Here is a 26,854-nt window from a genome sequence, read left to right on the forward strand (position 1 = left end):
CCACAAAGATATTTTAGAACACCACAAAATGAAACTTATCTCAGGGGAACTGGACGACAAAAATATTCAACCAGTTCCTTGCTTGACTTTAACAAGTGGTTTTATGATGCGAAATAGAAAAATATGCCCTGTGCGTAGTGCTGAGCAATGAATCACACTTCCCTGGGTTTCTGCGTGTACTACATCAGCATCAGACCATATCCTGAGCCCAACCTCCTTTTCTGCATCTAGAAGGAGGGGGCGGGGGGGCTCTGAGGGAGGAGATAGCACTGTTGATGTACTGGGCAGGCCCACGACAGCCGCTGGGTTCGCAGGAAAGCGGAGCTGAGCAGTCAGGGATGCTGCTAACGCACAGCGAGGAGGAGCAGCCTCCTCTCTCATCGGTTCTCTGGGCAAAAGGCGGGCGAGCAGAGGATGCTGCTGCCGGCCGAGAGCAACAGCGCTTGGCGTTCAGCCCCGAAGGGCTGGGAAAAGGATGGGGAACCCCGGGAGGAGGCGGCGCTGCCCCCAGAGCTGCCCTGAGGCCGGCTCACGGGGAGGGAGTTAGGGAAAGATGCTCCGGCAGGTGGGGAGCGGGGTGCGCCCGGGGCACGGAGAACGGACCGTCCTGCGCGGGTTTATTCTGGGTAGCCAGCCCGGGCCCCTCGCTCTGCACTTCCAGGCAGTCTTTCCAGTGCCCGTCACCTGCTCCCGGGCAGGGACCGGGGCCGGTGCCAGCTCCTGCCCAGGGCCTACCGCGCTCCCCCTCGGGGTGCCGAGCCCGAGCGCATCCTCACGGCCCAGGCCCCCCCGGGCGCCATGTCCGCGGCTCCAGGGAGGCTGGGAGGGACCTGACCCCACGTAACCTCCCGCTCCTTCCCTCAGCTGACCCGACTGCCTCCGCCCAGGCGGACAGCAGCGGCGGCCACACCCCCGGCGGGGGCAGAGGAGGGTCCGGAGGGGTCGCGCCAGCCCCGCTCCCAGCTCCCTTCCCCATGCGCAGAGCGACCCTCCCGCCCCTCACCTCGTCCCAGATGCCGCCGAGGGGCAGCGAGGGGACCTGCCCCGTCCGTCTCTCCCCCCCTTTCCCGTCGCCGCTCTCGCCGGGCCGTGCCGAGCGCGCACTCACCTCGCCTGGCCGCCTCGTCCCGGCGCTACCGGCAGAGAACGGGGCCCGCGGCTCTACCGGCTGCTAAAATGGCTGAGGGAGCGCGGGGGGGAGGAGGGGGAGCGAGGGGAGGAGCGAGCCCCCGCTCTGCCGGCTCCGCCGTCCAATCCTCCCGCCAACCGCTTCCGTGACGCGGCCCCGCGGAGGAAGGGGCGGGGGCGGGCCCGGAGCGACGCCGCCGGGGGTCGCGGGTGGGAGCCGGGGGGTGAGGCGGGGACGGGCCCCCGGGGCCTCGCCGGTGCTTCTTGCCGTCATGCTCGGCTGGGCCGGGGGACACGGGCCCCCGGGGCCTCGCCGGTGCCTCTTGCCGTCATGCTCGGCTGGGCCGGGGGACGCACGTCCGGAGGGGTCCCCTCTCCCCAGGGGTGTGCAGCCTGAGGGGGTGTCGCGGGCAACCGGGCTGCCAACGTGACGGGGCAGGGCTGTGTTACGCGAGTACCCTGTAGTGCCCGGCTGCTCAGTTTGTTAGTTTTCCAGTGAGGCTTACAAAAGCGTGGGACGGTCAGACCTACGGGCACACGGCAGAAACACTTGGAGCCCCAGCCCCAGCTGCCCTGAGCGCAGATGCTCTCCCCGCTCTTGTTAGGCTGGAACTGGGAGCTGTAACACCGCTTGCCTGAATCTTTCAGGCTGGAGCGGACATCACCGAGCTTTGGTACCCAGTTTTGCCTCCTCGCAATTCTGGAAAGCACCGAGCTGAGCTGGAGGCCCCTATGTTCTTTACTCTGAACTCAAGAAATGGGTTGCAGCAGCAGCCCCAACGAGAGCAACTGGGATTACTCACATGTGGTTCAAAAAGCCAGAGGCCACAAATATCCCTATGATTCATGCGAGAGTTTGCCAGATGGTTTTATATGTTTTGGAGTCCGAGGCTTCATCAGAACTAGCACAAAAAAACCAACTTTTGACAAGACACGTGGCTGCTTCTTAACGTATAAAGGAAGAGAAAATATTTCATGCTCGGTCTACGCTGAGCAGAAGTCCAGCGCAATCCTCCCCCACCCCATATGGAGCGGGACAGGGTGTGAAAAAAGCAAAATTATAAAACAAGCCGTAGCTATATTTGGTAACGAGAGTTTGTTCCTATAAAAGACAACACCTTGCAGGAGGCTAACATTTTCTGGCAAAAACTGAACATACAATGTGGATGTTATATTTAATAGTTCTCATTCTTAGAGGAGCAAAAAGTACATCACTTCCTGAACTGAGTCACTGCGTGGTTTTTGCTTTGTTTGGGCTATATGAATTTTAGGTCAGTCCGTTATTACTCTCACTTTGTTCTAATTTGTTTCAAACCCCATTGTTTTGCCTAATGTCAGATCGTCACTAATGAGAGGGCCTGGATTGTGCAAGATGCCTGAAGGCACATCTGTTTTATGCAGACTAAATATTTTTTTTGATCTAAGCTCCCTGTATTTAGGAAAGGTTAGGCAAACAAACTTGCTACATTTTTTTTTCCAATTAAAACACTGACACATTAGCCTATTTTCTAAATCTTTCTCATAAACAGTAAATGTGTAAGAGAGTATATTTGTAATTTGTTCCAACTATTTTATACTTCCTATAGTCTTAAGTTTTGAATTAACTGAGCTTGGATTTAGTGTGATGTATCTTGCTAGTGGGTAAGGAAGCATCTTGTGCATAAGGCAGCTAGAGCACTGGAATGGCCACAGTGGGTCGGAACAACGACCGGATTAGCACTGTACACGTTTCAACGGTGGCTGGTCATCTCCTGGGAAGATAACAAATTCTGCAGCTCAGAGACTTTGAGCTAAATGTAATCTATTTCTGCTCTTGATAGACAAATTAATGGAAGAAAAATCCAATTGCTTTCTTAATATAAGCTTCTGGCATCTACAGCTTGATGTAGTTCCACCGTTTAACTTCATGCTGTGTGAAAATCACTTCTGTATGTTTCGAGCCTTCTGATACTTCCATTTGATGTCCCTTGACTTTTGCGTTAATTAACCATGAATTATCATTCTCTCTTAACTGTCTCCATGCCACTCCTTGTTTTACAGATTTGTATCACAGATTCCTTGCACTATTACCTCATTCATTTCTCTTCTAGTCTAATGTTTTCCAGGTGCAGTTTCATAGTACCTCAAACAAATTTAAGTTGGAGCTTCCATCTCTTTACCTCAGACTGCATGTTCTTGCTCCCACACGGATCTCAAATGCTCCAGGTTGTGTACTCCTACTTAGTGCAACTCTTCCCTCGCCTCTTCCTTTATGGCCTCCCTATTTGAAACCCTCTCATCAACCTCTTCTTGGCCCTGGACATGCTGGCCTTGCGTGCCACAGCAAGAAGCTCAGCAGGGAATCCTGGTGCCTGCGGGGCTTGTCCACTCACGTCCCCAAGCCAGGCGCCGCTGAATGACATCCAGGTTCAGCGGCATAGTTAGGGGTGCTCAACAAAATCCTTTGTCTGTTTCAGAAGGATGAACATTTAAGTCAAATTAATGATTTCAGCAAAGTTGGAAACAAATTTTGGTTAATTACAATCTAAGGAAAAAATATAACCTGTCAGGTTATACTTACAGTAATGAGTCCTAAAATAAAACTTACTACAGTGAGGGTATCCGAGTGAAGAGTCAAAAGTACCTTGTTCTGTGAAGGCTTTAGAAACGGCACTAAAGAGAAACCTTTCCTGTAGCTACAGGTATGCAAATGCCTAACTGAATTTACTGCTGTAGCAGTTGCTCTTTTATTTGTCATAAGAAGTAGTTACGTTTAAACTACTGCTTTGAAAGCTTTCAAACATTCTTTTTTGAAAGCAGAGCAGAAACAGATTTATTTGCTCTTTATGAATGAAGTTGTGGTCAACTAGCAATACCCTGAGGATAAGTGGAATACTTCCAAAGGCTTCAAAACAGGTAGCTAAGAAAAGCAAGCCTATTGTCAAGAAGCTACCAGAGCTCAGAAGCGCCTTTGCAAACATTTTAGGAGTCCACAAACAAAACTTAAAACTGCCTTTATGTAACAGTATGTCACCCTACCTTTAAAACCCAACCTGACTGAAAGGATTCTTGTTTTCTCTCGTGTTGCAACTGCTTTCTATCTTTCCAGTAACAAAAACCCACCAATCCCAACTGTTCTGTACCCCCGCTAATTTTCATCCTTATCACAGAGGTCAAAAAGAAGCAGCAGAAAGGTCTGTTGGGGAGAGACTAAAGCCAGTCTAGAAGGTCTCTGTTTTTCGCCCATGATTCAGGGCAAGCGAGAAACAGTCAACAGCTTCTCACCTCATTCCTGATATCAGCAAAGGGATTGCATAACGCTAGTGCTTTTAATGTGAGTAGTAAATCAATATTTGGAACCTTGTGGGTTGTTTATTTATATTAGGAGCAGTGACTGGTGAAATCAACTATTTCTTTGACGCAATCCTGCTTCTTCACAGAGTGTACAGTTAGAATCAAAACAAAAGAAAACAAATTTTGTACACAAACTTTGCTATTCTGTAGGAAGTGCTCTCCAGAAAAAGTTGCCTCAGTTTTGTCTCAGGCTGGTAAAGCTTTAATGTGTTCCTTTTTCTTTTTTTTTAAAATCATATTTCTGCTACTTCTCAATAAACTTAGACCACATCATAAAAACAAAGCTGAAGCATGTTAGACCTCCACATTAACTCTGCTCACCAGGAGTAACATACTTTTATTCACTCAAGATCTTTTTAAACTGACTCTCAGGTTTTAAAAGAAAACACAAGAAGAAACAGATAGCGGCCAGTCATACACATTTGGTGGCATGAAGGATTACTGAGCTCTCTAAAGAAGTTGCATTTCAAGGAGGAATTCAAGTAGGGGAGAGTTGAGGGATGGCTTATTCAGTAAAGGACAGTGTTTTCAGAGAAGGGGTCTACTTCCAAATGAATGAATTGCTTTGTTCTTTGATGCTTTTTGTTCCATTCCCTTCTTACTATTATACATGAAATCAAATTGGAAGATTATCTGCTAATCTGTTTAGAACAGTTGCCATAAAATAACCAATTTCTGTATTTTACATAAAGAATAAAAAAAATCTATATCATATCTAGTATCTACAGCCAACATACTGGGCCTTTTGGGGAAGGAGCAGGGGAAGGTAGAGACAAAGTTTGATAGGTCTTTGAACTAAAAACCTTTAATCCATTTTGATACCCTGATCTACACAGATATGACTTCTCATTCTGAGTCATTAGGTAGAAAAATGTACAGCAACTTGCAAGAGTTGAACATATACTTGCATTACGTAATTAAATCTTTGTTTTAAGCCATATTCTGTGCATGAAACAGAAACATGTACCTGCTTGCATGGTACATTTGGATTCTGTAAAAACATCACGTTCATTACCTGCTCGGATCCGTGCAGAGTTTAGAGCTACTTTCTTTTCCAGAGGCCCAACAGTAACCTTCTGCCTGCTTAGGCAGCAAGAGAGACAACTTATTGTAGTAGTATCCAGTTACCTATTATGCCCCACACCACCTAAATATCTGCAGCATTTTAGAGACTGTGATACACTCAATTAATTGATCAGGCATAGGGGGCTGCACTACGTATCAGTATGTACAGCCCCAGAGGCTTCCTGATACTGTAGCTACGATAGCAAACATGTCCGGTTTTTGTGCTTGAATTTTGATTCTTTCATCCAAGTGGGCACCTGGTTGTTTAATGATCTTGAGTCAAATCAGCACTTCATAGACAGTACCGTTGAGACTGGTAGGTTTGCACACTACCTAAAGTCAAAGGAGAATGCAGTTTCAACCTTGTCTTACTGTACACTTTACGACAAAACTGAAAAGCCCCATGAGGAGCAGAGCTTTAGTGTATCAGATCCTAAACAGGATGCTGTAGGGACATGGAAATCCTGACTGAAGTATATACATTTTAAAAAAGGAAAGTAGTATTGACAGAGATATTTCTGAGCTATACCACAATAAATCTAGGGAAAGATTTGGCACTAAATTTAATTTTGTTGGTGCAAACAGTTATATATCTTAATAGTAGAACATGAGCAACTGTACAATCATTAGCTGGCTGTATAAAACAAAGTACCTAAAAATGATTTTCTGGACTTTAGAGGGAACTTTGAACAGTCATTACAAGGAGGACTTCAAGTAGTGTTCACATAATAAAATATATTTTAGTGCTGCCTAGAGACGTTCAAAAGGAAGAAAATAAAATGCTATAAAAATGAAATGTTTTCTTACTTTTTCACAAGATCCAGCCTAAAGTGCACAACTACAGTTAGCAATAGCCACAGCAGGCCAGCCCTACTCTAAAGAGCCCGTTAGATTAGGATAGATTATGGCTAAAAATATGGCTAAATAATTGTCATCTTCCAGTCTATTCCACACTCTTCTCATCGGGACCTCTCGAGTCTTACAATTTCCTTTAAGGGAATCATAACACTTTAAACACGATGGTGCCCTGATTTAGTATGAAACCATCTGGGGAATTCATTAGAGCAAAGACTAAACTTCAGTGAGGACCTTGACCTCAATAGTTTTTCTATTTACATATGCCACTGTAGAAGTTTGTCCTGACAGAAACAGCAAGGCCAACCTCCTACTTGATACTTTTTTCCACAATTAAATTTTTATTTAGAACCTAGATAGCAAAAAAAAAAAAATTACTTGTTCAGCTTAACTTTGTTCCAATTTGTCATCTGAGCTCAATTTTTATAAAAATATGATACTTGATTAAAATAACACAAGTCTTAGTCATGTACACGTGTGGGCCCACTGCCACTTCAAGGTCCCAGTTGACTGAAGCTTAGCAAATGTGATGCCCATCTACAGGAAGGGCCAGAAGGATCTGGGGAACTACAGGTCTGTCAGTCTGACCTTGGTGCCAGGGAAGGTTATGGAGCAGATCATCTTGAGTGCCATCACACGGCACGTACAGGACAACCGGGTGATCAGGCCTGGTCAGCATGTGTTTATGAAAGGCAGGTCCTGCTTGACCAACCTGATCGTCTTCTATGACAAGGTGACCTGCTTAGTGGATGAGGGAAAGGCTGTGGATGTTGTCTGCCTGGACTTTAGTAAAGCCTTTGACACTGTCTCCCACATCGTTCTCCTGGAGAAACTGGCTGCTCACAGCTTGGATGGGCGTCCTCTTTGCTGGGTGAAAACCTGGCTGGATGGCCAGGCCCAAAGACTTGTGGTGAATGGAGTTAAATCCAGCTGGCGGCCGGTCACAAGTGATGTTCCCCAGGGCTCAGTGCTGGGGCTGGTTCTCTTTATCAGTGATCTGGATGAGGGGATTGAGTGCACCCTCAGTAAGTTTGCAAGCTGGGCAGGAGTGTTGATCTGCCTGAGGGCAGGAAGGCTTCTCAGAGGGATCTGGACAGGCCGGATCGATGGGCCGAGGCCAACTGTATGAGGTTCAACAGGGCTCAGTGCCGGGTCCTGCCCTTGGGTCACAACAACCCCAGGCAACGCTACAGCTTGGGGAAGAGTGGCTGGAAAGCTGCCTGGCAGAAAAGGATCTGGGGGTGTTGCTCAACAGCCGGCTGAATATGAGCCAGCAGTGTGCCCAGGTGACCAAGGTGGCCAGCACATCCTGGCTTGTATCAGAAATGGTGTGGCCAGCAGGACCAGGGCAGTGATCGTCCCCCTGTACTCGGCACTGGTGAGGCCGCACCTCGAGTGCTGGGTTCAGTTTTGGGCCCTTTGCTACAAGAAGGACATTGAGGTGCTGGAGCACAAGTCTGTCCAGAGAAGGACAATGAAGCTGGTGAAGGCTCTGGAGCACAAGTCTGATGAGGAGCGGCTGAGGGAACTGGGGGTGTTTAGGCTGGAGAAAAGGAGGTTGAGGAGGGAGACCTGGTCGCTCTCTACAGCTACCTGAAAGGAGGTTGTAGCCAGGTGGGGGTCGGTCTCTTCTCCTAAGTAACAAGTGATAGGACAAGAGGAAAAGGCCTCAAGTTGTGCCAGGGGAGGTTTAGATTGGATATTAGGAAAAATTTCTTCACCAAAAGGGTTATCAAGCATTGGAACAGGCTGCCCAGGGAAGTGGTGGAGTCACCATCCCTGGAGGGATTTAAAAGATGTGTAGATGTGGTGCTTAGGGACACAGTTTAGTGGTGGACTTGGCAGTGTTAGGTTAACTGTTGGACTGGGTGATCTTAAAGGTCTTTTTCAACCTAACCAATTCTATGATTCTATGACTTCTGAAGAATACGTAAAAGGCAAGTACAAACAATATCCTCTGTTGTACTCCCATACAAATTGTTCTCACAGGGAGCAGTTGCGTGTGCACATATTCCTCTGAATTTGTAATGCGAAAAGTAATGTTGGTAAGATTAGAATGACTCAACTTACTGCTTATCTGTTTGTAGTCATTCCTGTAAGTTTTGGAGGCAAACATACATCAGCAGATTTGCATGAAGGACAGACATAATCTTGCGTCCAACATGTTTTGGTACATGAAGGAATACTTACTCATTTTAGAATAACTGCCTTCCTGTGTAAGAATTTAACTATTACGCAAAGATTAAATGGTGTTTTTCTTTTGCTTCTTAAAGCAAAAAACATAAATCAACTCATAGTCCTTAACACTGACAGACTATGAGCCTTTTTCTATAATTATTCATGCAAAATCCCATCTAAGCGTAATTTCTGAAAATTATTTGGTGATAAATTTGCAATCTACTTATGCAAGTCTTATAAAATCTTCTTGTTATTGTGAACTCCCTTGTGTGATTTTTTTAAACAAACTGTAAATGACTCTTGGAACATCTGTTTCTGTGATTATATATCCCTATAACAATCAGTACAAACTGATCCTGCTTTCATCAGATAGACTTGCTTTTTGTTTCAGAAATCGCTGTGCCCAGAAGGTAAAATTACGGAGTCACAACACAAAACTCCAGCCCAAGCACACAAGTTATTATATATGCTTTAAAGCAACTACGTAGCCTTCCAGTCTTAAAATATTCTACAGATCCTGTCTAAATTACAGCAAGCTGCCAGTCTGCCCTGACATGCTCCAGCAGTTCTGCTTCAGCTTGTTCCTGAACGTGTAGGGGAGTCCTTACAAGACAGTCTTGCAGCCTCCATCCTTTCTGTCATGATTTACAAGATGGAGTACCTATAAGATTCTCATTTACCCAGCTTGTCAAAATGTCAGGATTTTGCTGGAATTTAAATTATATTCTTTTCATTCTGTCTTTGCAGCAAAGCTTTCAGTCATATCTTGTTTTTTCTAGCACAACCTCCTTCTTCGGGGGCTGATTGATCGCTGCATTGTTTCCCCTCAGTCCAGCAGAATCGCACTGTGGACCATTGAAGAAAGAACACAGATTCCAGGAGAAGAGCCTTTTAAAATGTTATTTATGGACAGTTTGCAGTAGTGGTACAGACACCCCCCCCCCAGCAATTTCGCATATTACACTGAACAATGTAATAAATGTGTATGCTTTTTTTTTTCTTGGTCATCTTTTTCAGACCCTTTAGGAGTCACCCACAAAACACTCCCCACATACACTTTTATCTCTCCCATCCTATACAGGCTCTTCCTTACATGGACAAAGATGTCAGAGCAACAAGTTCCTACATCCTTAGCAGCATTTTTCTGTCACTGAGTCAACATTTCCTTTGCATAGGAAATCGTTGTCAAAATCTTTGGGTCTAAATTGACCTGTTTCCATTCATAAACATTTGTGGTACACAAAATATCTATCCACAAAGAAAAACCAGAAATGACATACAAAGATGAGAAGCACACCTTCTTTCAAAAAGATACTCAAATTCTTACCTTACAAAGTACTTCCCCTGTGATCAAGGGTTTGACTCAGCACTCAGATCTGTAAAGTAAAAGCACTTTTAATGAAGAGTCCAGGTGAATTTCAATCTTTAACACTGTGGGTAAGTTAACACCACTGTGGCTGTTTTAGATGCACTTGTGACGTTGACTTCCCTTTTGCTGTTAAAACCAAAGAGAATTCTACTTACACAATCAATTTGTCATATCAGTGGCTGCTACCTACTTGTACATGTTGTTCCTCGGGTTTACAAGTAATGTCATACATGCAAGAAATATTAATAGAATATGCTTCATTTACACAATACTTCCAATGACTATGCTTTCATTTCTGTCAGGAGTTCTATTACAAGTTGATTCCTGTAGTCAATTATTTAATTTATTCACATGACACTATATATTCAAACTGTTTGCAAAAGTAATTGTTATTGTTGTAGTAGTTATAGAAGTAGTAAATGCTTCTGAACGAAACCTAGTTCCAAATATTTGCAGACGCTGCAGTTGGGGTGGGGAATGGCTGCACTCTGAGGTGTTCTCTGCTCCTGCTGGTCTTGTACTCGGAATTCAAAACTGCCTGAAAGTAGACACCGCCACATTATCTGTAACGATATCTGGCTCCAGAGGCCAGATATCAGTATTACACACAGCTGACAAATACCACGATAACAGTTTCTTTTTGTTCGGATGAATAGTATCGCTTACAGACCTGTTTTCGTACTGGACAATGATAGTTAAGAAAGACGATGCTGGGGGAGTTTCAGCTTTAGCCCATGTTGCCTAGGTAATTTAACTACTTCATTAATATACAATAGAAGCATCTTCAAATAAAAGACTTGTAGCAGTTTGAGAAAATTAGAAGGTAGTGCAAAAATAGGCAGGGTAACAAAAAGTACATTATATTCACTAGACAAACAGCCTGAGCAATTCCATCTCTTACCAAGTTTTTGAATATTATTTTCATGACTTCTTCCAACTTTAACACTGGGCCTAACGAGATGTTACTCTTCACAAACTTTGCCTTGCTTATCTCCTGATTATCAAGGCTACAACCAGCACTATGGCTTTTTTTTTTTTTTCTTTAAGCATTACTGATCAGTAATTACAGTAATGTCCTTCAGGAGGAAAGTCAAGAGTAGCGTAAGTCTTAGTTTAGGACAATGGAGCACAGCGGTGGTAGCACCTTTCCTCTTCACAGTTGAAGTATCAGTTAGTTCTGCCTGCAGAGGTTGTTCAGCAAGCTCAGAAAATTGCAAGTGCAGAGTATGTAGCAGAGGACTATGTGCTAGTTCTCAGAATTTAAAGGGTTGCTCAAAACTAAGCAGATAGGTTTCTAAGACATGTTTTCACACTGGATTTATGTATGTTATGGTAAGCTCTGAACTCCCAAAATACCGGCTACATTGGTCTTGGGCTGATGTGGTAAGTTCATTCCTTCTTATGAGCAAATTTCTCATATTAAAAAGTAAATTGTATAATTTGGAGACTTACAAAGCACATAATAGAACATAATTTCACTCCTTCCCCTTTTTAGCTCTGCTGTCTATCTATGTTTGTTTTCTGTCTGAACACACTCCCTTATAAAGTCATTTACTCTGACTATTTCTTTTTCTTTATGAATCCAGCCTGCCATCTGCTTCCACTGAACTTGACTGCAAACTTCCAGTACCGTCAAAGGGAATGTGTCTCGTGTCCATGCTCACCAAAGCAGACCTGGCTGGCTGGGAGAAGGAGGCAGACTGTCTCCCCAGACATCCCACAAGCTTTGCAATGCTTTTTTTTTTTTTAATTGAAACAGCTCTGACTTTTGTACTACAATTAGGAAGTCCGAAACTTCAACTTGAGCATTTGACACAAAGCTATGGAGGGTAGAGAATTAAAAGCTACATCCTTATTCAATGTTACATTGACATTCACTTCCTTTCCCAGAAATGACTGACCACAGGAGAGAAAGCCTATAGACTGAAATATTGCTATGCAGAATAAACAATTACTCCTATGAACAGCAGATCTAATGAAGCCTACCTATTTTTTTTAAAATAGATTTGAATTCCTAGCTCTTTTTTCTTCCATGGATTCCTTGTTTAATAAGGACTGACCTCTCATTGCATAACTCGTGCTGTTAATATAAAAGATCATTCAACATTATTCAACATCTCCGTAATAAACCAGGTTGCCATGTGACACTGCACATGCAAATCCTGTATACCTGAAATTTTGACCCAGTATCAAATTCTTTTCAAAAAAGCAAACTGATCTCAAGTTTAAAAACACTCTCAGGCCTTAACCAGCTAAGTCATATGTAGGTGTTTACAATGTGGTACAGAAGTTTCTGACGAACTTCAGCCCACACACAGGGTTAAAAACAATAAAAAGCTTAAAGGGTGGGATACCTTTTCCTCATAGAGCTTTTACAGTGAAGTCTCGGGTCAGTCCTAGTTATCCTGTGAAAGAAGCTTTGTCCAATGCCTCAGGTAGGAATTTCAGATGAGAAAAAACTAAAGCACTAGTCTCCTTGCTCAAATTTACTCACGAAATTAGATTTATAATCAATGCTACTCTTTCTTCGTTTTCCCCCTATTAATCATTTCAAATGTCAAATACTTTTATACGCCTCTCCAATATGCTACAACACAACTCGAAATGCATATAGTATTTGCAGTGACAGAAATGACACTCTAATGTCTAAACATCTGCTTTTACTTCTGCTATTCATTTAATGGTAAACCTATCACTTAAATTACGAGACTTCTATCCAATTTTCTCTTTTTTCTGTGGTAAAACCAGCAAATGCTACCTCAATGCAATTCCTATTACTTTACACCCCATGCACAAAATTTAGGACCTTTCAGAATTCATCTTGCAAATAGACATAATTAAACCTCGGGAAGCTCTCACACAAAGCAAAGGAACAACGACAGCTATTTCCACAAAAACAAGACTCCATGAGATCTGGATCAGGCACTTAATGAGCTTCTGTTGACTTTAGCAGCATAGGGCTCCATCCTTACTAAGAGGCCAGCAACTGAAATGACTGAAATATTATCAAATAGTATCAATTTAATCTCCATTATGACCCCACTGACTTCTCTGGTGCTACACCGGGCACAAATCTGGCCCACATGCTGTAGAAAGCGTTGGCACAAACGTAAGGGAGTTCAGGAAAAATGGTAAGAGGATTTGTGTTGAACAGGAGACTTAAACAGTTTTAAACCAACCACCTAAGATTTAACTTTAGACTAATTATTATGCTATGGTGTAACTTAATGGCAATTCCTCTTAATACTGGATTAAAAAATTTAAAATAAGCAAGCCATATTCAATACCACAGGAGGTCTACAGATAATACCAATTAAACCTAATAATCTCTTAAGTCTGTAGCTCTAAGACATTCCCCCGGGTGTTAGGTGATCCTTTAGCCAAACACTGAAATGTGTGATTCAGGCAAATAAACAAATAAATACTTTTTAGCAGAGCAAGATTAAAATGCCTGCAGTTAACCCAAAATAATCATAAGTAAATGTTGTCAAGGTTTTATCTAATGATCTACGTATTCCCAGAAGGATTCCTGCTTTTTTCCCTGCAGGCTAAGTGAGGAAATTGAACAAGGATGTGTAATATTCAACGATAACATCAAGTTTTTTAGGCCTGTCTGGAGTCAGAATGCGTGAAAATGCTGAAGCTGATGAGTGGTCTTTCTGAGAACTCTTGCTCAAGGTATTTCAAAGCAAATTACCCAATTTGCAAAAATGATATGAACGCTCCCCCTTTCCCTAACACAAACCCCTTTCAAGGCTCAGAGAAGAGAGGAGAGGGAAGAAGCATTTGGGAATTAAATTTCAGAATCTGCTTGAGAATTTTAAAATCCTTGGTTCTATGAGGTTTAGACTACTATGCTCTACTCCTTACAGTTTAGCCAAAATATTTCAGATTATTCAGGCCATTCAACATCCAAAAATACATTGTGGAAGCCTCTTGCTGCTGCTAATAGGCGGCCGTATCGAGGTGTCTGTGTAGCAGTACTCCAGCAGGATTATCAAAAGTTAGATTTACTCTGTATTTTGACATTCTATTGACACAACTTGTATCTATGCAGCAAGCTCTATCCCAAATTGCTAGTGAGTTGAGCTGCTTCCATCCTTTACTGATTTTTTTTTTTTAAATGATCTTCCCCAAAACCACTCTGCCTTTGTAGTATGGCAGAGACGAGTGGCACAGGTAATTTCAATTTCTTTGCTAAAAATGACCTGTTTCAAAGAAAGGAAAGGACATCTCTTTAATAGCAGTAACCACTACAAGACTGGAAACCTGGCATTTTTCTCCGAGGTGCAAACCAGGCTAAAATCAAGCAGGATCTGTGCTGCCACCTGCTGTGCAATTTAATTTTTTTTTTAATTCTCAATTAAAAATGCAAGCAATTTTGCAACAAAAGATTATATTGCAGAATGCAGATGTCTAGCCTAATTTCACTCATAAAAAACCCTCTAGAGGGGAGGAGTCAAACGTATATGGGAATGGTGAAAAACGTGTCTTGAAGCAGAGGAGTGTTTACTGGTGTGCGCTCATAGTGTTTCCGTGCAAAACGAAAGAGGTAGGTGCCTCAGCTGAGAAGGCTGCACGCATCTGCTCTGTGGCATTAGCTTACGTGCGTACTATCTGCATGTTTACAACCCAATATAATTCAATCTCTACAAAATAAATAGTCTCAAAATACCAACTACTGGTGACATTTAAACTGGTTTAGAAAGTATGTGGATGAATGCATAAGAACTATCTTTAACCCTACAGATAACACAAAGTTTTGGCTAAAGTTAATCATACTAAATTGCACTCGTCTGCTTCACCGAGGGTTCTTCCTCTTTTTTTTTATTTTTTGAAAGAAAAGCAGAAGATGTGTGCGTTTTCCTTATTCACAGAACAGATAAGTTGCCTCAGCTAAGAAATTTTCACATCAGCTGTATAAGGCTTCCCAGCAGACTTTCTTCAGTTACTAGATAAGTAACCCACTATGAAAAAAATAAGTTTGTCTCTCTCAGAACTTTTCCACCCATCTGTTACTGAAATACAAAGATATCTACTGAATAAGAGGAATACTAGACTTGTGTCACTTTGAAAAGCTCTTTCAATTCCTCATGAGAATTATTCTAGATTGGTGCAATATATTAAAGTGAAATAGTGTCTTGGGGTGGAGGCAGACAGAAATTGCTGAAAATAAAGCAGACTCGCAAAACTTCATCTGTTCAGATCTCCATTGCATTCATCACACAGACAGAACAATTCTCTCAGTTTGATCACTAGTGCTCTTATGCTCCCTACAACCATTATTAAAACTTTTGGGGAAAAGATGGTGAGTTGACTAAATATTGACAAATGTTAACTAAAAATACAAAGCGGGTACTTGGAAAATATTTGTAAGATCTTTTGAACAGAGAAAAAAAAATCACCATGTTTATAATAGTACATGTTTGCAGAAGGTATTTTGTTGCCTCGGTGATTGGGTGTTTCTCCCCTAACATCACTGAAAGACTTGAAGCCTTTTTCAGAACTCACCCCTCTACCCAAGACAGGTTTAATTAGATCCTTTGAGTGAACCCACTTGCTCATAACATTTCAAAGCAGAAAAAGCAAGTCTCAAAGAAGCTTTTTTGTGCTCAGCACTACAGCTGAATATCATAGCTCAAATCCTCTTCAGTTCTTTTCTTCCAGAGTTCCAAACCCCATAGTTTTTGCATGAAAAAACTAGTTACTCCAAACTTTGATATTTGTTTTATACCTCAGGGCCAGGGTTGCAGCTCTACCTAGATGCCTTTTCATGTACTCGGTCTTGCAAAATGGTCGCTCTTGTCCTAGATCTTCTCAAAAAGAATGTTTCCTAGTTCCAGATGACTTCTTCTCTAGGCTTTCATAGACCTCTTTTACAGGAAAATTTCTGCAAGAGTGCACATAATGAGAAAATTTAGAACGCTAATGTCAAGCATCATTCTCAATAAGCTCTATCCTAAACACAGACATTGCATTTACAGATGCAGTACCATGAAATACAGGGCATATATTCCCTTCTTAAACCTTTTGCCCACTTATCTCCTGAGATAATACACATATAGCACTGCCTATCCTGGAGTCTGTTTTCAGTCTTCTTCCAATATAGGTTTCAAAAACTCAAACAGGGCTACATGTTTCAGGTGACTGATTTAAGTCACGGTGCAAGTTTTGCTTCATATTTTAATGGGAGCCGGAGCAGACCTGCCAGCTAGCAAAACCATCCAACCAAAAAATATTAAAGAATTTTGGGAAGACACTTAAGATCTCAACACAGAAATCAGTGCTTTGGCACAGATGTTGCACTGTTATTAGAATTTATTCTGTATCAGTAGAATGCTTTGAACTTCATCTTGCACCACTCAAATACTTTGTTCGGCTCTGTCAGTTTTTTGGGGGGAACAAAGTCAGATTCCAACATATTATAAAATAGTTCTCAGAATACAAGAAATTATTTTGATGATATTTTAGCCAGGCACTGATTATGCTGTGCTTTCTTCCATATTAATGTCACCTCCCTGTCAAGTAATAGCAGGTAGTAGTCTTTATTCACAACATACCAGTGAAAATACCTTCTTCACGGGTAAAGATACCAACTCTATAGATACCAAGTGTATTTTAAATATACCTTGTTTCATTTACATAATTTGCAGATGCCTCGTGGCATTACAGAAATAGGAGAGGGCATGTACTAGTATTATGGGGAAGGTTTTAAAGAATCCTTTAATGAGAAAACTTTACCTTATTCTGCTTGTGTGACTGAACATCTGGAGTTTTCTTTGCTTATCTAGCTGACATTTGTGCTCTTTGGACTTTATAAACAGCAGTAAATGGATCTGAAAGACATTAACTAAAAATGTTTCAAGCTGAGATATAAATATTTTTGTTACTTCTTTCCCCCTTTATTGGATAAAGTTTTCAATTACATGCTTCCAGAGGTCTGGCCACTCCTTTGAGCTTTGCACCCACACTACAGTTTCTGCTTATCCCTTTTTCTCTGTTTCTAGTGAAGAAGGCTTTAAGGAAATAATTTGGGTACCTCTTTTCACCATTAGTCAGAGTTTCTAAATGGAAAAATCTGAGTCCAATATGATCTGCTGAGTAAAACACCTGTACTGAGTACCACAGCCCTGAGTCCCTGTCCGGGCAGGAAAAGATTCTGCCAGGGCTGAGATTGTCGATAAAGTCTTGGCTCTGTCGGACATGGGGGAAGCTTCTGGCAGCTTCTCACAGCAGCCACCCCTGCAGCCCCCTGCTACCAAAACCTGGCCACACAAACCCCAAACAAGGGTGTTAAGAGTAGCCTTTTGGTATTTTACTGCATCTATTTTCATGGATTATTTTCAACAGAAATGTTAAAATGTGTGACTGACATCTATGTATGCTAATAAATGATAGGAGGATCCAACAGAACCCATGTCTGGCTCAGAAATCTGTGTGCAAAATGTGTAAAAGCTGAGGTATTGAACACCTCCTTCCCTAAATATCACAAGATGTAAAAATACACAGTGATAACACAATAATATAATAGACCTGATCACATACTATTCCACGATATAATGGAACAGTACAAATTTCGTACAACTTAACTAGAGATTACATCATGTAGTATTTCTCCTTCCTACATTTTGTTTTGTTTCTAAGACTGGAATTACATTTGGTTTACATTATCTTAAATATAGTGGTTGCCTGATTTTGAATACCAAATGTCACTACAGTATTAATAATAAAGGCAAATTCCACACAGAGGTTTAGGGAAGACAAAATTGTTCAGGATCTCTCAGGCTGAGATTCGTAAGTAGTGACAGAGTATCTCATAATCAGAAGTTAGATTTCAGTTTTTAAGACTGAACTCAGTCTTAACTAAAAGGGTTTCCAGTACACATAGATGTCAACGTGCCAAATAAACCATAGCAAAATGGAACAAAAATAGAAAGCACAGATTTTTCTCCCTGCACATCTATGCAGATTTATAGAATCACATACCTCCTACGTAGACCAGTCATAGCTAAAATCAACTCTAACAAACATGAACCAGGCTAACAATTCTTGTAAAACTAATATCGCAATCAAATTCATCAGTGATTTCATTAATCGACTTCACTTATTTTTCTGAGACATCAGCATGAAAAGTAGCTTGTAGTCTACCTATAGATATTTCAGAGCTCACCTTCTGTTTGGGTCTGGTTCACTGCCAGACTAGCTAAGCGTTGCTAGGAAATTTATTGAATTCTTGTGCGTGTAAGCATCTATAAGTGTGCATTATATTAATATAATATTTTGACTTGGAAGGCAACAGTGGGAAAAGTGCTGTTAAGGCTGAGCTTCCAAGAAAAAGAGTTTGGGTGGTTCTTTGTGAAATGCTTTTTTTTTATACTTTGCAATATTATGGTGCTAGCACTGGACACGAAACAAAGCAACTGCCTTGAAAACTGAAAAACGGCTAAACAATACAGGACACAAACACAACAGGGAGTGAATGTCATTGAGCACTTTAAGGCATAAAATGTTTAGTTACTGATGTGTGAAAAGAGCAGTCATCTTTGTGTTAGTTCTCAAGATACTTCTAGTTCAAGAACAACACATAAATAACATCTGGACGGAAACTTTAATTTTCTGAAGAACACATTTGATATGTTTTACAGCAGATCTATTTTTTTCACACTCAACAAAAATATTTTTCCCCAAGCTCCAACAACTTAAAAGAATGCCTTTACTCATTTAACATATGAACCTACAAAGAAACGTATCACCATTTCTCAGATACATCCTCAACCTGTATTACAGTTACTGACTGGACTGTTTGGCCTTTTAACTTCAACATGGCTGGAGTAATCAATATGCCAATGAACTGCTTATGATTTTCTTTATCTCAAAGCAAACCTCACACATTCACGACAGTTCTTTATTTCTCCCTGCTTTTACATCCAACTGGTTTTGTGTCTATTAATATTGCAGCTTTTTATGTAAGGGAAAAAATAAGTCAAATACTGCAAACATGACAGAAATGTGATTCAACGTAAAGCTGGTTCGCACAGTTGTCATCTAACAAGTTTCTGTTGGTGCTTTATGTAATTATTCTCAGTCCATCAGATTAAAAAGCATGAAAATGAGATATGCTTTTTAAGCTTCTATTTTGAATGTTTCCAGTTGACATTTACTTGTTTCAGTATTGTCTAGCATATGTTCTAGCTAAATTAGCTGACAGGGAGAAATATGATAAATGCAACAGCCTTTCATCTTTCTCTCAAGAAAATTCCTTGAGAGGAAATCAGCAATTACACTACCACAAGTCTTTCTTTAAATTCATAAAAAATACATGTGAGCAACTGACTAAACAGAAGGAAGTCAGAATAACCGATGGAAGAATCTCTATGAACCTAGACTTGTAGCAAGAAAAAAACCCCACCAAAACCAAAACATAAACCAGCAAAATACCAACAAAAAAAGCCACCCTGTACTGAGACTGTATTTTTGCAAGCGGTTGCCCTATAGGCACTTCTGGTTGCAAAAGTAGTTTTCAAAATAGGAACTGTAGATAATTCAACATGAAGTAGTATAATATATATATAAGCATCTCCAGTATTTTGGGAGAGGGAATATTTACTCTAGGGATTAATGACAATATAACTACTAGCTCCTGATTATTTCACTTGCCGATATCAGCATGCAAGAAGACAGACATGAGCTTACTGATTTGCTGGGAGGCATCTTCTTGTGCTCTAGGAAGGAGAGTGCCGATTTTTTTGCCAAAACTTGAGAATGAACCACCAACAGTTATTCTAAACATGGCCTTTTAGAAGTTCTATACAAAAACTGGAAAAGAAACGTATTTCTGAACTCATGTTTCTCCTCACCCGTGCACAATTTGAGCCTGCTACATTTATCAAAACTAACAGTGAATTGTTTAAAAATGGAAATCAAAATGGATCAGTCTATTTCCCATGTTCATGCCCAGTAAAACAAAAGAAGTAATCAGCGCTTACCGTAGTCAGTTGTTAGAAGAAGGACTTGCTTGCATTTTCTTATTTTCTTCTAGTTTGTGCATGGGTACACTCAGGGCCCTGGCATTTCTTCACAAATTAACATTAAATTTCACCATTTTTATATTTCAAGAAGCCACAGACAGAAAAATAAATCTCATGTTAGATACAAGAACAAGCCTCAGGCTCTTGTGCAAACATTTTAGTTACGGGAATTTATTGCTTTTAGAGAACCATTTCTACTGACACAGGAGATAGATATGTTTACAATGGATCTTAGTAAGAGCCTAAATTACTTAGTGAAAGGATGAGAAGAAATGGTTAACAAACAGAAAAGAGCAACGGCTTAGCGTTCAGTCACTAATGCTAAATTCTTATTTACAGACTGCAGAGTGCTTTTCAAAGAAGCTGAAGAAACTGAAACAGAGAGACTGAAGGAACTGTGCCTAAGCAGATCAGGATCAGAGAACCAGATCTTCTGGATTTATAGTGTATCACAGTCTGAACATGAATTAACAATATCGTGCTGTTGCAAAGAAATATCAATCGTACCAGGATGTCCAGTTTTATACCAATGATGTTCCTTCTTTCTAATGAGTGGAGAATCACAGAAAAACATGAAATCAGCAGGTCGCCTCATCCATCGCTGTGACCCTGATCAAATAGATCAGCAAAGTGCTCCAGGTTACAACTACCTCTGGAATTATAATTGTAATGTTAATCAGCTTCCTCATACAGTCAGCCACATAGCCCCAGAAAAGCTTATGCTGGCGTAAGACAGCGTGAGAGCAAATAAGTAGCAAGGGGAAGAGGAAAGGCAGTGATGATTTATACCAGTATAATGTGCTGAACTATGATGCAACTTGATCTTACTGAACATCTTTATTTTTTTTTAAAAAACATGTTTCTGAATGGTCAAGACTATTTTAAAATTTAATTCTGTCTCCCTCAGCTCTGCGTCACCTGCAAAATTGGTAAGTATGTTCTCTCTTCCGTTATTTACATTGTTAATAACAGTCAGACCCAGACTGAAGAAGGCTCTAGGAGCCTGGCAATATATTCTTTCCTTTTGACAGTGAACTACTGCTTACTATACAGTCAGTTTTGAACAGACCTTCTAATATGTTTATCCAGACCATATTTCTCTAACTTTTAAATGAAAATGTCATGTAAGTGTCAAAAACCTAATCAAACTGACAACAGGCTCTGTCCTATCCACAAGGCCTGTTCCTTACTGGAGGAGAAAATCGAGTTATCTGGCGTGATTTATTTTTGACAGATCCATGTTGACTGCTATCATTCCCTGGTTATCATCTAGGTGCTAATAATAGTTTGTGAGATTATTTGTCCCAGGATTTTTCTGGGGATTTAAGTTAATTACACTGATAGAGCTGTATTTCTCTGGCTCCATCCCCGCCCTTTGATAACAATTTATAGTTGCCACTTCTGTTTTTTCAGCATCTCATTGATCTTCTTAATTCAGTCTGTTCTTTAGTCTTTCCATCATGTTCACTAGACTCTAACAATTTGAAAACATTTGGTTTATCTGAGTGCTCCTAATCTGTCCTTTACCTACTCTGGGCTGAGATAATTTTGTTGTTGGCATCGCCAGTCCTAACTATCTGCTTGCAGATGATCTTTTTTGGAAGTCTGATACAACAAAGGCACCCATCACTTTAGCTTTCTAATTTGTTTACAGATTTTCTTCTCTGTTGAGTAGGGGATTAATCTTTTTATCTGTCTTCCTCTTAGTACGAATACACTTACAAGAGCAGTTCTTATCTGATAGTGCTTGCTAGTTGAATTGTTTTGCAGCATACCTTATTCTTAGTAATCTGACCTGTTTTCCTTTATATTTTCTTCATGTGCTTAAGGTCAACAGAGACCTCACGATGTGGTCAAGCTAACCTTACTATTATTTCTATTCTACTCATAATTGGGACAAATGTGCCCTCAGAATTATTTTTCTAAAGCATCATTCCTTTTCTTAGCTCCTTTCTTTACACTTCCTTCCTGTGAGGTCTTAACTATTTATTGCCTAAGCCTTTAGCTTTCATGACATTTGTTTTTATTTAGCTGTTCTCTCTCCTTCCTCTTCTATGGACAACAAACCATCATTTCGCAGGTGCTCTTTTTTGTGGGCAAAATACTGTCTACTTTCACGTTCTCTGCCAGTTATTTTTCACTGGCATTCTCTAAAAAAAACCGCAACAAATCACCAAACCAAGCCCTCATGTTCTTGTGGCTAGTAAATATTCTAAAGAAATCACCGCATCCAAGATACCAATACCCGCCAACCTTCTGCCTTGGTAGAAGAATTCTTATCAGGCTCTAATTGTGGAAAGGAGCCCTTGAAGATCTTGGAAAAGTCTGGTGGGTCCCTTTCTTTCTCAAAAAAGGAATAATTTCTTTCACAGCGGAAGGGCATGCACATACTGCCTCCAGCTTTACAGACCAGGCGTTGCCTCTCTGTCTACATGGAAATCACTTCGACTCAGCCAGTAGAGATATCTGCCTGGTCTTTTCAAACTTATTTGTGGAATTAAGCTTTTATTTTTAATGAAGCAGGCTCAGCAGTTTGGCCGGTGACAGTGCTGTCGTAGTGCTGTCCTGCAGAGAAGGGCAGCCCTGTGACGGGCAGCGAGGGGAGAGTGATGTGCTATGGGCAGGGCATGCGAAATACAATCTCTTGTACCAGACAGCTCTCAGGGTATGTTCATTCATGGTGCTAACCACCTTCACAACATCCCCTTAACCTACCACTCTGCCTAGATCTCCATCTACCTTTGCCTTTCAGATAGAGTTACATATTTGCAGTAAAACTGCTTCACAAAGCCACAAACCAGCTGCCTCCAGGAACCAAGCCTGGCCTCCAGTGCACAAGGCTCACTTTTGCACATCTGCAAGTAAATCACTGACACACGCACACAAATTTTACCTATTGCACAAGGGCACAGCGGACGGCACGCACTTATCCCGCCTTTGGACTGCGTCTGAGCCGAAGCCCCTCTCGAGTTTGGCCTTTTACAGTGCGCCGTCAAGACGAAGGGAACTGCAATTTCTTGGCCGACTAATACCTGCTGCAATGGCACTCGAGAAACTAGTTTCTCAGGTTAACGCCGCTCGTTGGACCGGGTGGGCACACAGCACGGCAGGCAGGCCGGCAGCGTGGCGAGCGGGGCTGGCCCAGGCCCTTTACTTCCTCCCTCCCGCCGCGCAGAGGGCGGCCGGCCGGCTGGGGACACCGGGACGAACCGCGAGCTGGCTGCTAGGAGGAGGAGGAGGAAGGGGAGCAGGCGGGCGAAAGCAGAGGCAACAGGCAGGAGGAAGCCGCAGGCGGGGAGAGTAAAGCACAGTAGAGCGCAGCCCGCCGAGGAAGTCGCAGCTGTGGAGGCGCCGGGGAACGACGGCAGGCGCGGGAGGCGGGAGCAGCTGGGGCGGAGGGAGGAGCGGGCGGCCGGGCGCAGCCAATCCGGGGGGCTCGTCCATTTTTCGGTGTGAGTCAAGCACGTCGGTGGGGTGATGCTACGGCGTTGGGAAGGGGCCGGGAGAGCCGCGGGGCGCGGTGGCCCGCCTGCTCGGGCTCGTACTTTAAGCTGTGCCGGCGCCGCTGCTGCCGCTGAGGGGAGCGCTGCTTCTTCCTTCCCCTCCCTCGCCAAGGCCGGCCCCATGGCTGGGGGCGCTGGGCCTGCCTCCTCCCGGCCCCGCCGCGCTCCCTAACGGAGCAGAAACCCGCTCCCCGCCGACGGAGGTACTGGGCCCATCGCCGCGGGGCGGGAAGGGGTGGCCGTTAGGGCGCGGGGAGGGCAGGCTGTACGCAGGGAGCAGTAGCCGGGCGGAGGGGAGAGAGGCGGAGAGGGGCAGGTCGTAGTGGCGTCCTGCGGAGAAGGGCAGCCCTGTCACGGGCGGGAAGGGGAGAGCGGCGAGTGTTGACGGAGTGGGCGGATAGTGCGGGGCGGGAAGAGGAGGGGTCCTGAGGAAAGCGGCTTTTGGCACTGCTCGCAGGCTCCATTCATCTGTGGCTCCTCCTTTCTCGCAGGCTGCTGCTTGCGGTCTGGTCCTGGCGTCGAAAGGGAAAGCTTGAGCTGCTTGCTTCTCCTGAAGCTTGGGAAAGAAGGGGACTACAGAGGGGCCATCCTTGCATTTCATGTTTCGTCAGCCCGACGGCATTTTGGCTTTGATTCCGTCTTGCTCCTACCTGTTCCTCGATAGTGACGGGGAGGAGAAGAGGTGCCGTCCCACCATGTCTCGTTACAGCCTCCATAATCTCCTGGACTGGATGTATGGGGGTGTGGACCCCAGCTTTGCTGGCAATGGAGGGCCGGAATGCGCGGCCTTTCTCTCTGGGCAGCAGCGCTTTCTGGAGAGTTTGGTCTTCCTCAGCGTGGGCATTGTGGAGATCCTTCTGTCCCTGTGGAAGCTCAGGCAGCTGCCTTTCAGGGAGCTGGAGGGTCCTCTGCTGCAGCAGCCCCAGACTAAGCAGGAGAGCTTGGGCAAGAACGTGCTGCTGGTGGTGCTCTGTCTCATTTTTGGGCTGGAGGTGGGGTTCAAGTTTGCCACCAGGACAGTCATTTACCTCCTGAATCCCTGTCATGTGGTCACTATGATGCAGGTAAGGCTTGTGTACAGTCACCAGGAAGTTTGCTTTAGTTTTATACTGGCAGAGCAGTGTTTTTCCCATACTCGGTTTGCGGACCAGAAATACATAGCAGAAGTACAAATGCCAAGAATTGGTATAGCCAGTTTAAAACTTTGGTTTTAGTCAGTTGAATTGAAATGTATGAAAAAAAAAACCCCAAAAGGTGAAATTGTAGCTATGACTAATGTCCAAATCTCTGGTTGAAAATTCAAAACATTAAGGTTGTCTCTCTTGCTTTCACCTAATCCTTGTTTCAAGAATAGAAAATGCTATTTCCACTGACAGCAGAGGTAAGATTTCCACCAAATTTAATAAAAACAAGATTATTGCTAAAGTGGCTATGTAATTTACATGCAAGTTTTTCAAGCAGGTGACTTTTAGAGGTGTGAATGTATTTTGTGAAGGTGTTGAAGAAACAAATTATTGTTTATTTTGTGCAGATAACGTTCATTTACCTTTCTAATTTTAGAAGCTGAATAGTAAGGAAACAAGTGTTACCTGTGTCTCATACATGGGATGAGCAAACTAATCTGGCTTAATTGCTGTGCATAAACTCTGTGCTTTAATGACTTGTGGCGTGGTTGTTGATGTGTGATAATGCGCAATTTGTGTAGCTTCCAAAATAATGGAAACATTCATAAACAGTTACTGAGCTGGGATATCTAGAGCTTACAAGCTGTATTTGTCAATAGTCCTTTGCATGTACTTAACTGTCATTTTCACTGAGCTTGGTAAGGAGTGTGGGAGATGTCAAAAAGTTATTATTTTGTTTAATTTTGCTAATATTGTACCCTCAACACTGGACAGCTTACACAATTTATGCACAAGAATTAATAGAAGAATGTCAAAAAGGCTTTCATAAAAGCTGCCCTGATAACTACATCTGTCTAAGATCAGTAATAGATGAAAATCAGACCAATGCCATTCTTAGTCTCCCTTTGCAGAATGCTAAATGATCTGGGCTGTGTCAGATCAAGCCAGTTGTTAGCTTTACTCCTGGAGAGCATTTCCTAACAGGAATGGAAACATCTTTTCTGGTTGTACCAGAGGTTTGAGGGAGATAGGTATTATTTCAAGAGGGGAAAAACAAGCTTTTACAGCAATATTCAAGACCTTTACAGCAATTAACTTACAGTTCTAGAACTTTAATTAGTAGGTTATGTATATTCCTAAGCAGTGATGCAATGTTAGCTCAGTATTTTACCCCATAGGATGTTTGCTTCCCATGAGGTGGTAACAAGTGGAATCAATTAGTCAGTATTAGTAATGAAGAAGAAAGTAGAAGGTACGCAAGAGTTGTAGAAATAATTAAAATAAAACAACATAGCCGCATTCCATTGCTTGGCAATACTCAATGTTATCATTATAATTTTAAAGTTTAGTTGTCTTGATATGGTGTTATGATAAGTATTCAGCAAAAGATAATGCTTACACATAAGTGGAGAGGCTGGTATTGTTTACCTCATTTGATAATGTTTTCCCCCAGGAAGACAGAGACTTAACTGCTGTAGTCAGACATGGGCAGTTCTTAATCTTTCTGACCAATTGTGAAGCTTTTCTTCTAATCCTGTGCTAATTACTCATTAGAAATGGCATTCCAGTATTTGTGAAATTAAGATGGATATGTCAGCAAAATTCAGAAGTCATGCCTCTTCATCCTCAAGCAAATGTATTAAAAATAGGCGTGGGCTTAATGTAGAGAATGAAAACACCTGCAAACCCAATAGCTTTCAGCAGAGAAAACAGGTTAGATACAAAGGTAGTTGATGACCTCCATCAGCAAAGTAATACATAGTAGTTAGAATCTTGCAAGCATTGTTTTTTCTGGCCTGATTTTGCGGGGGGCAAAAGGTCGGCAAGATGAAATATATGAACATATAATTTATCTTTTGCTTCTGTTCTTATAGTAGTTTGTACATAATCCCTGCTGCTGCGCCTAAATTTTAGGATGAACAAAGTAGAAGGTGAAGAGATGAAACATGCTACAACAATCAAGATCGCTTCAAAGGGAAGCCAACAGTAGCTGTTGGTAAAGGTCTCTTCTTTCACTCAATTTCTGTTTTCCGTTTCTTCAGCTGAGACTGTTTCACCTCAGAGCAACAATGGCGCTGGGGTCCGAGCCAAAAATATTGGCTCAGATTTTCTCCGCATAAAAGCCGAAGTTCTGCTTTGGAAAGACCTACGACTGAAATGAAATCACAAAATGAAATGGGAATTAATCTGTGGTGCATTTGGGCAGACAAAACTACATAATATAATGGGTACAGAGTTCTACGAATGAGTCTGTTTTGATCAGGTGTCTAA

General features: G+C 42.3%; 2 protein-coding genes across 16 annotated transcripts in view; one reads left to right on the plus strand and one right to left on the minus strand.

Annotated features, from left to right (window-relative positions):
* Positions 1–10,028, minus strand: part of ACSL4 (acyl-CoA synthetase long chain family member 4) — a 45,689-nt gene extending 35,661 nt beyond the window's left edge. For 4 of the 14 annotated variants that reach the window (XM_054840010.1, XM_054840004.1, XM_054840013.1 and 1 more), the window contains exon 1: positions 1,109–1,245. The gene's annotated coding sequence lies outside the window, so the exon portion shown is untranslated. Of the gene's footprint in view, positions 1–1,108; positions 1,317–9,886 lie in introns of those variants that run through there. The other 10 variants (XM_054840001.1, XM_054839999.1, XM_054840007.1 and 7 more) reach the window with 9 other exon arrangements.
* Positions 10,029–23,389: 13,361 nt separating this feature from the next.
* Positions 23,390–26,854, plus strand: part of TMEM164 (transmembrane protein 164) — a 42,815-nt gene continuing 39,350 nt past the window's right edge. The window contains exons 1-2 of one of the 2 annotated variants that reach the window (XM_054840015.1): positions 23,390–23,662; positions 23,951–24,523. In XM_054840015.1, coding sequence (XP_054695990.1) covers positions 24,059–24,523 — 465 coding nt within the window. In that variant the 5' untranslated portion in view covers positions 23,390–23,662; positions 23,951–24,058. The remainder of the gene's footprint in view (positions 23,663–23,950; positions 24,524–26,854) is intronic. The other variant, XM_054840016.1, reaches the window with a different exon arrangement.

This window comes from Grus americana, chromosome 12 (assembly GCF_028858705.1).
Source record: "Grus americana isolate bGruAme1 chromosome 12, bGruAme1.mat, whole genome shotgun sequence".
NCBI lineage: Eukaryota > Metazoa > Chordata > Aves > Gruiformes > Gruidae > Grus > Grus americana.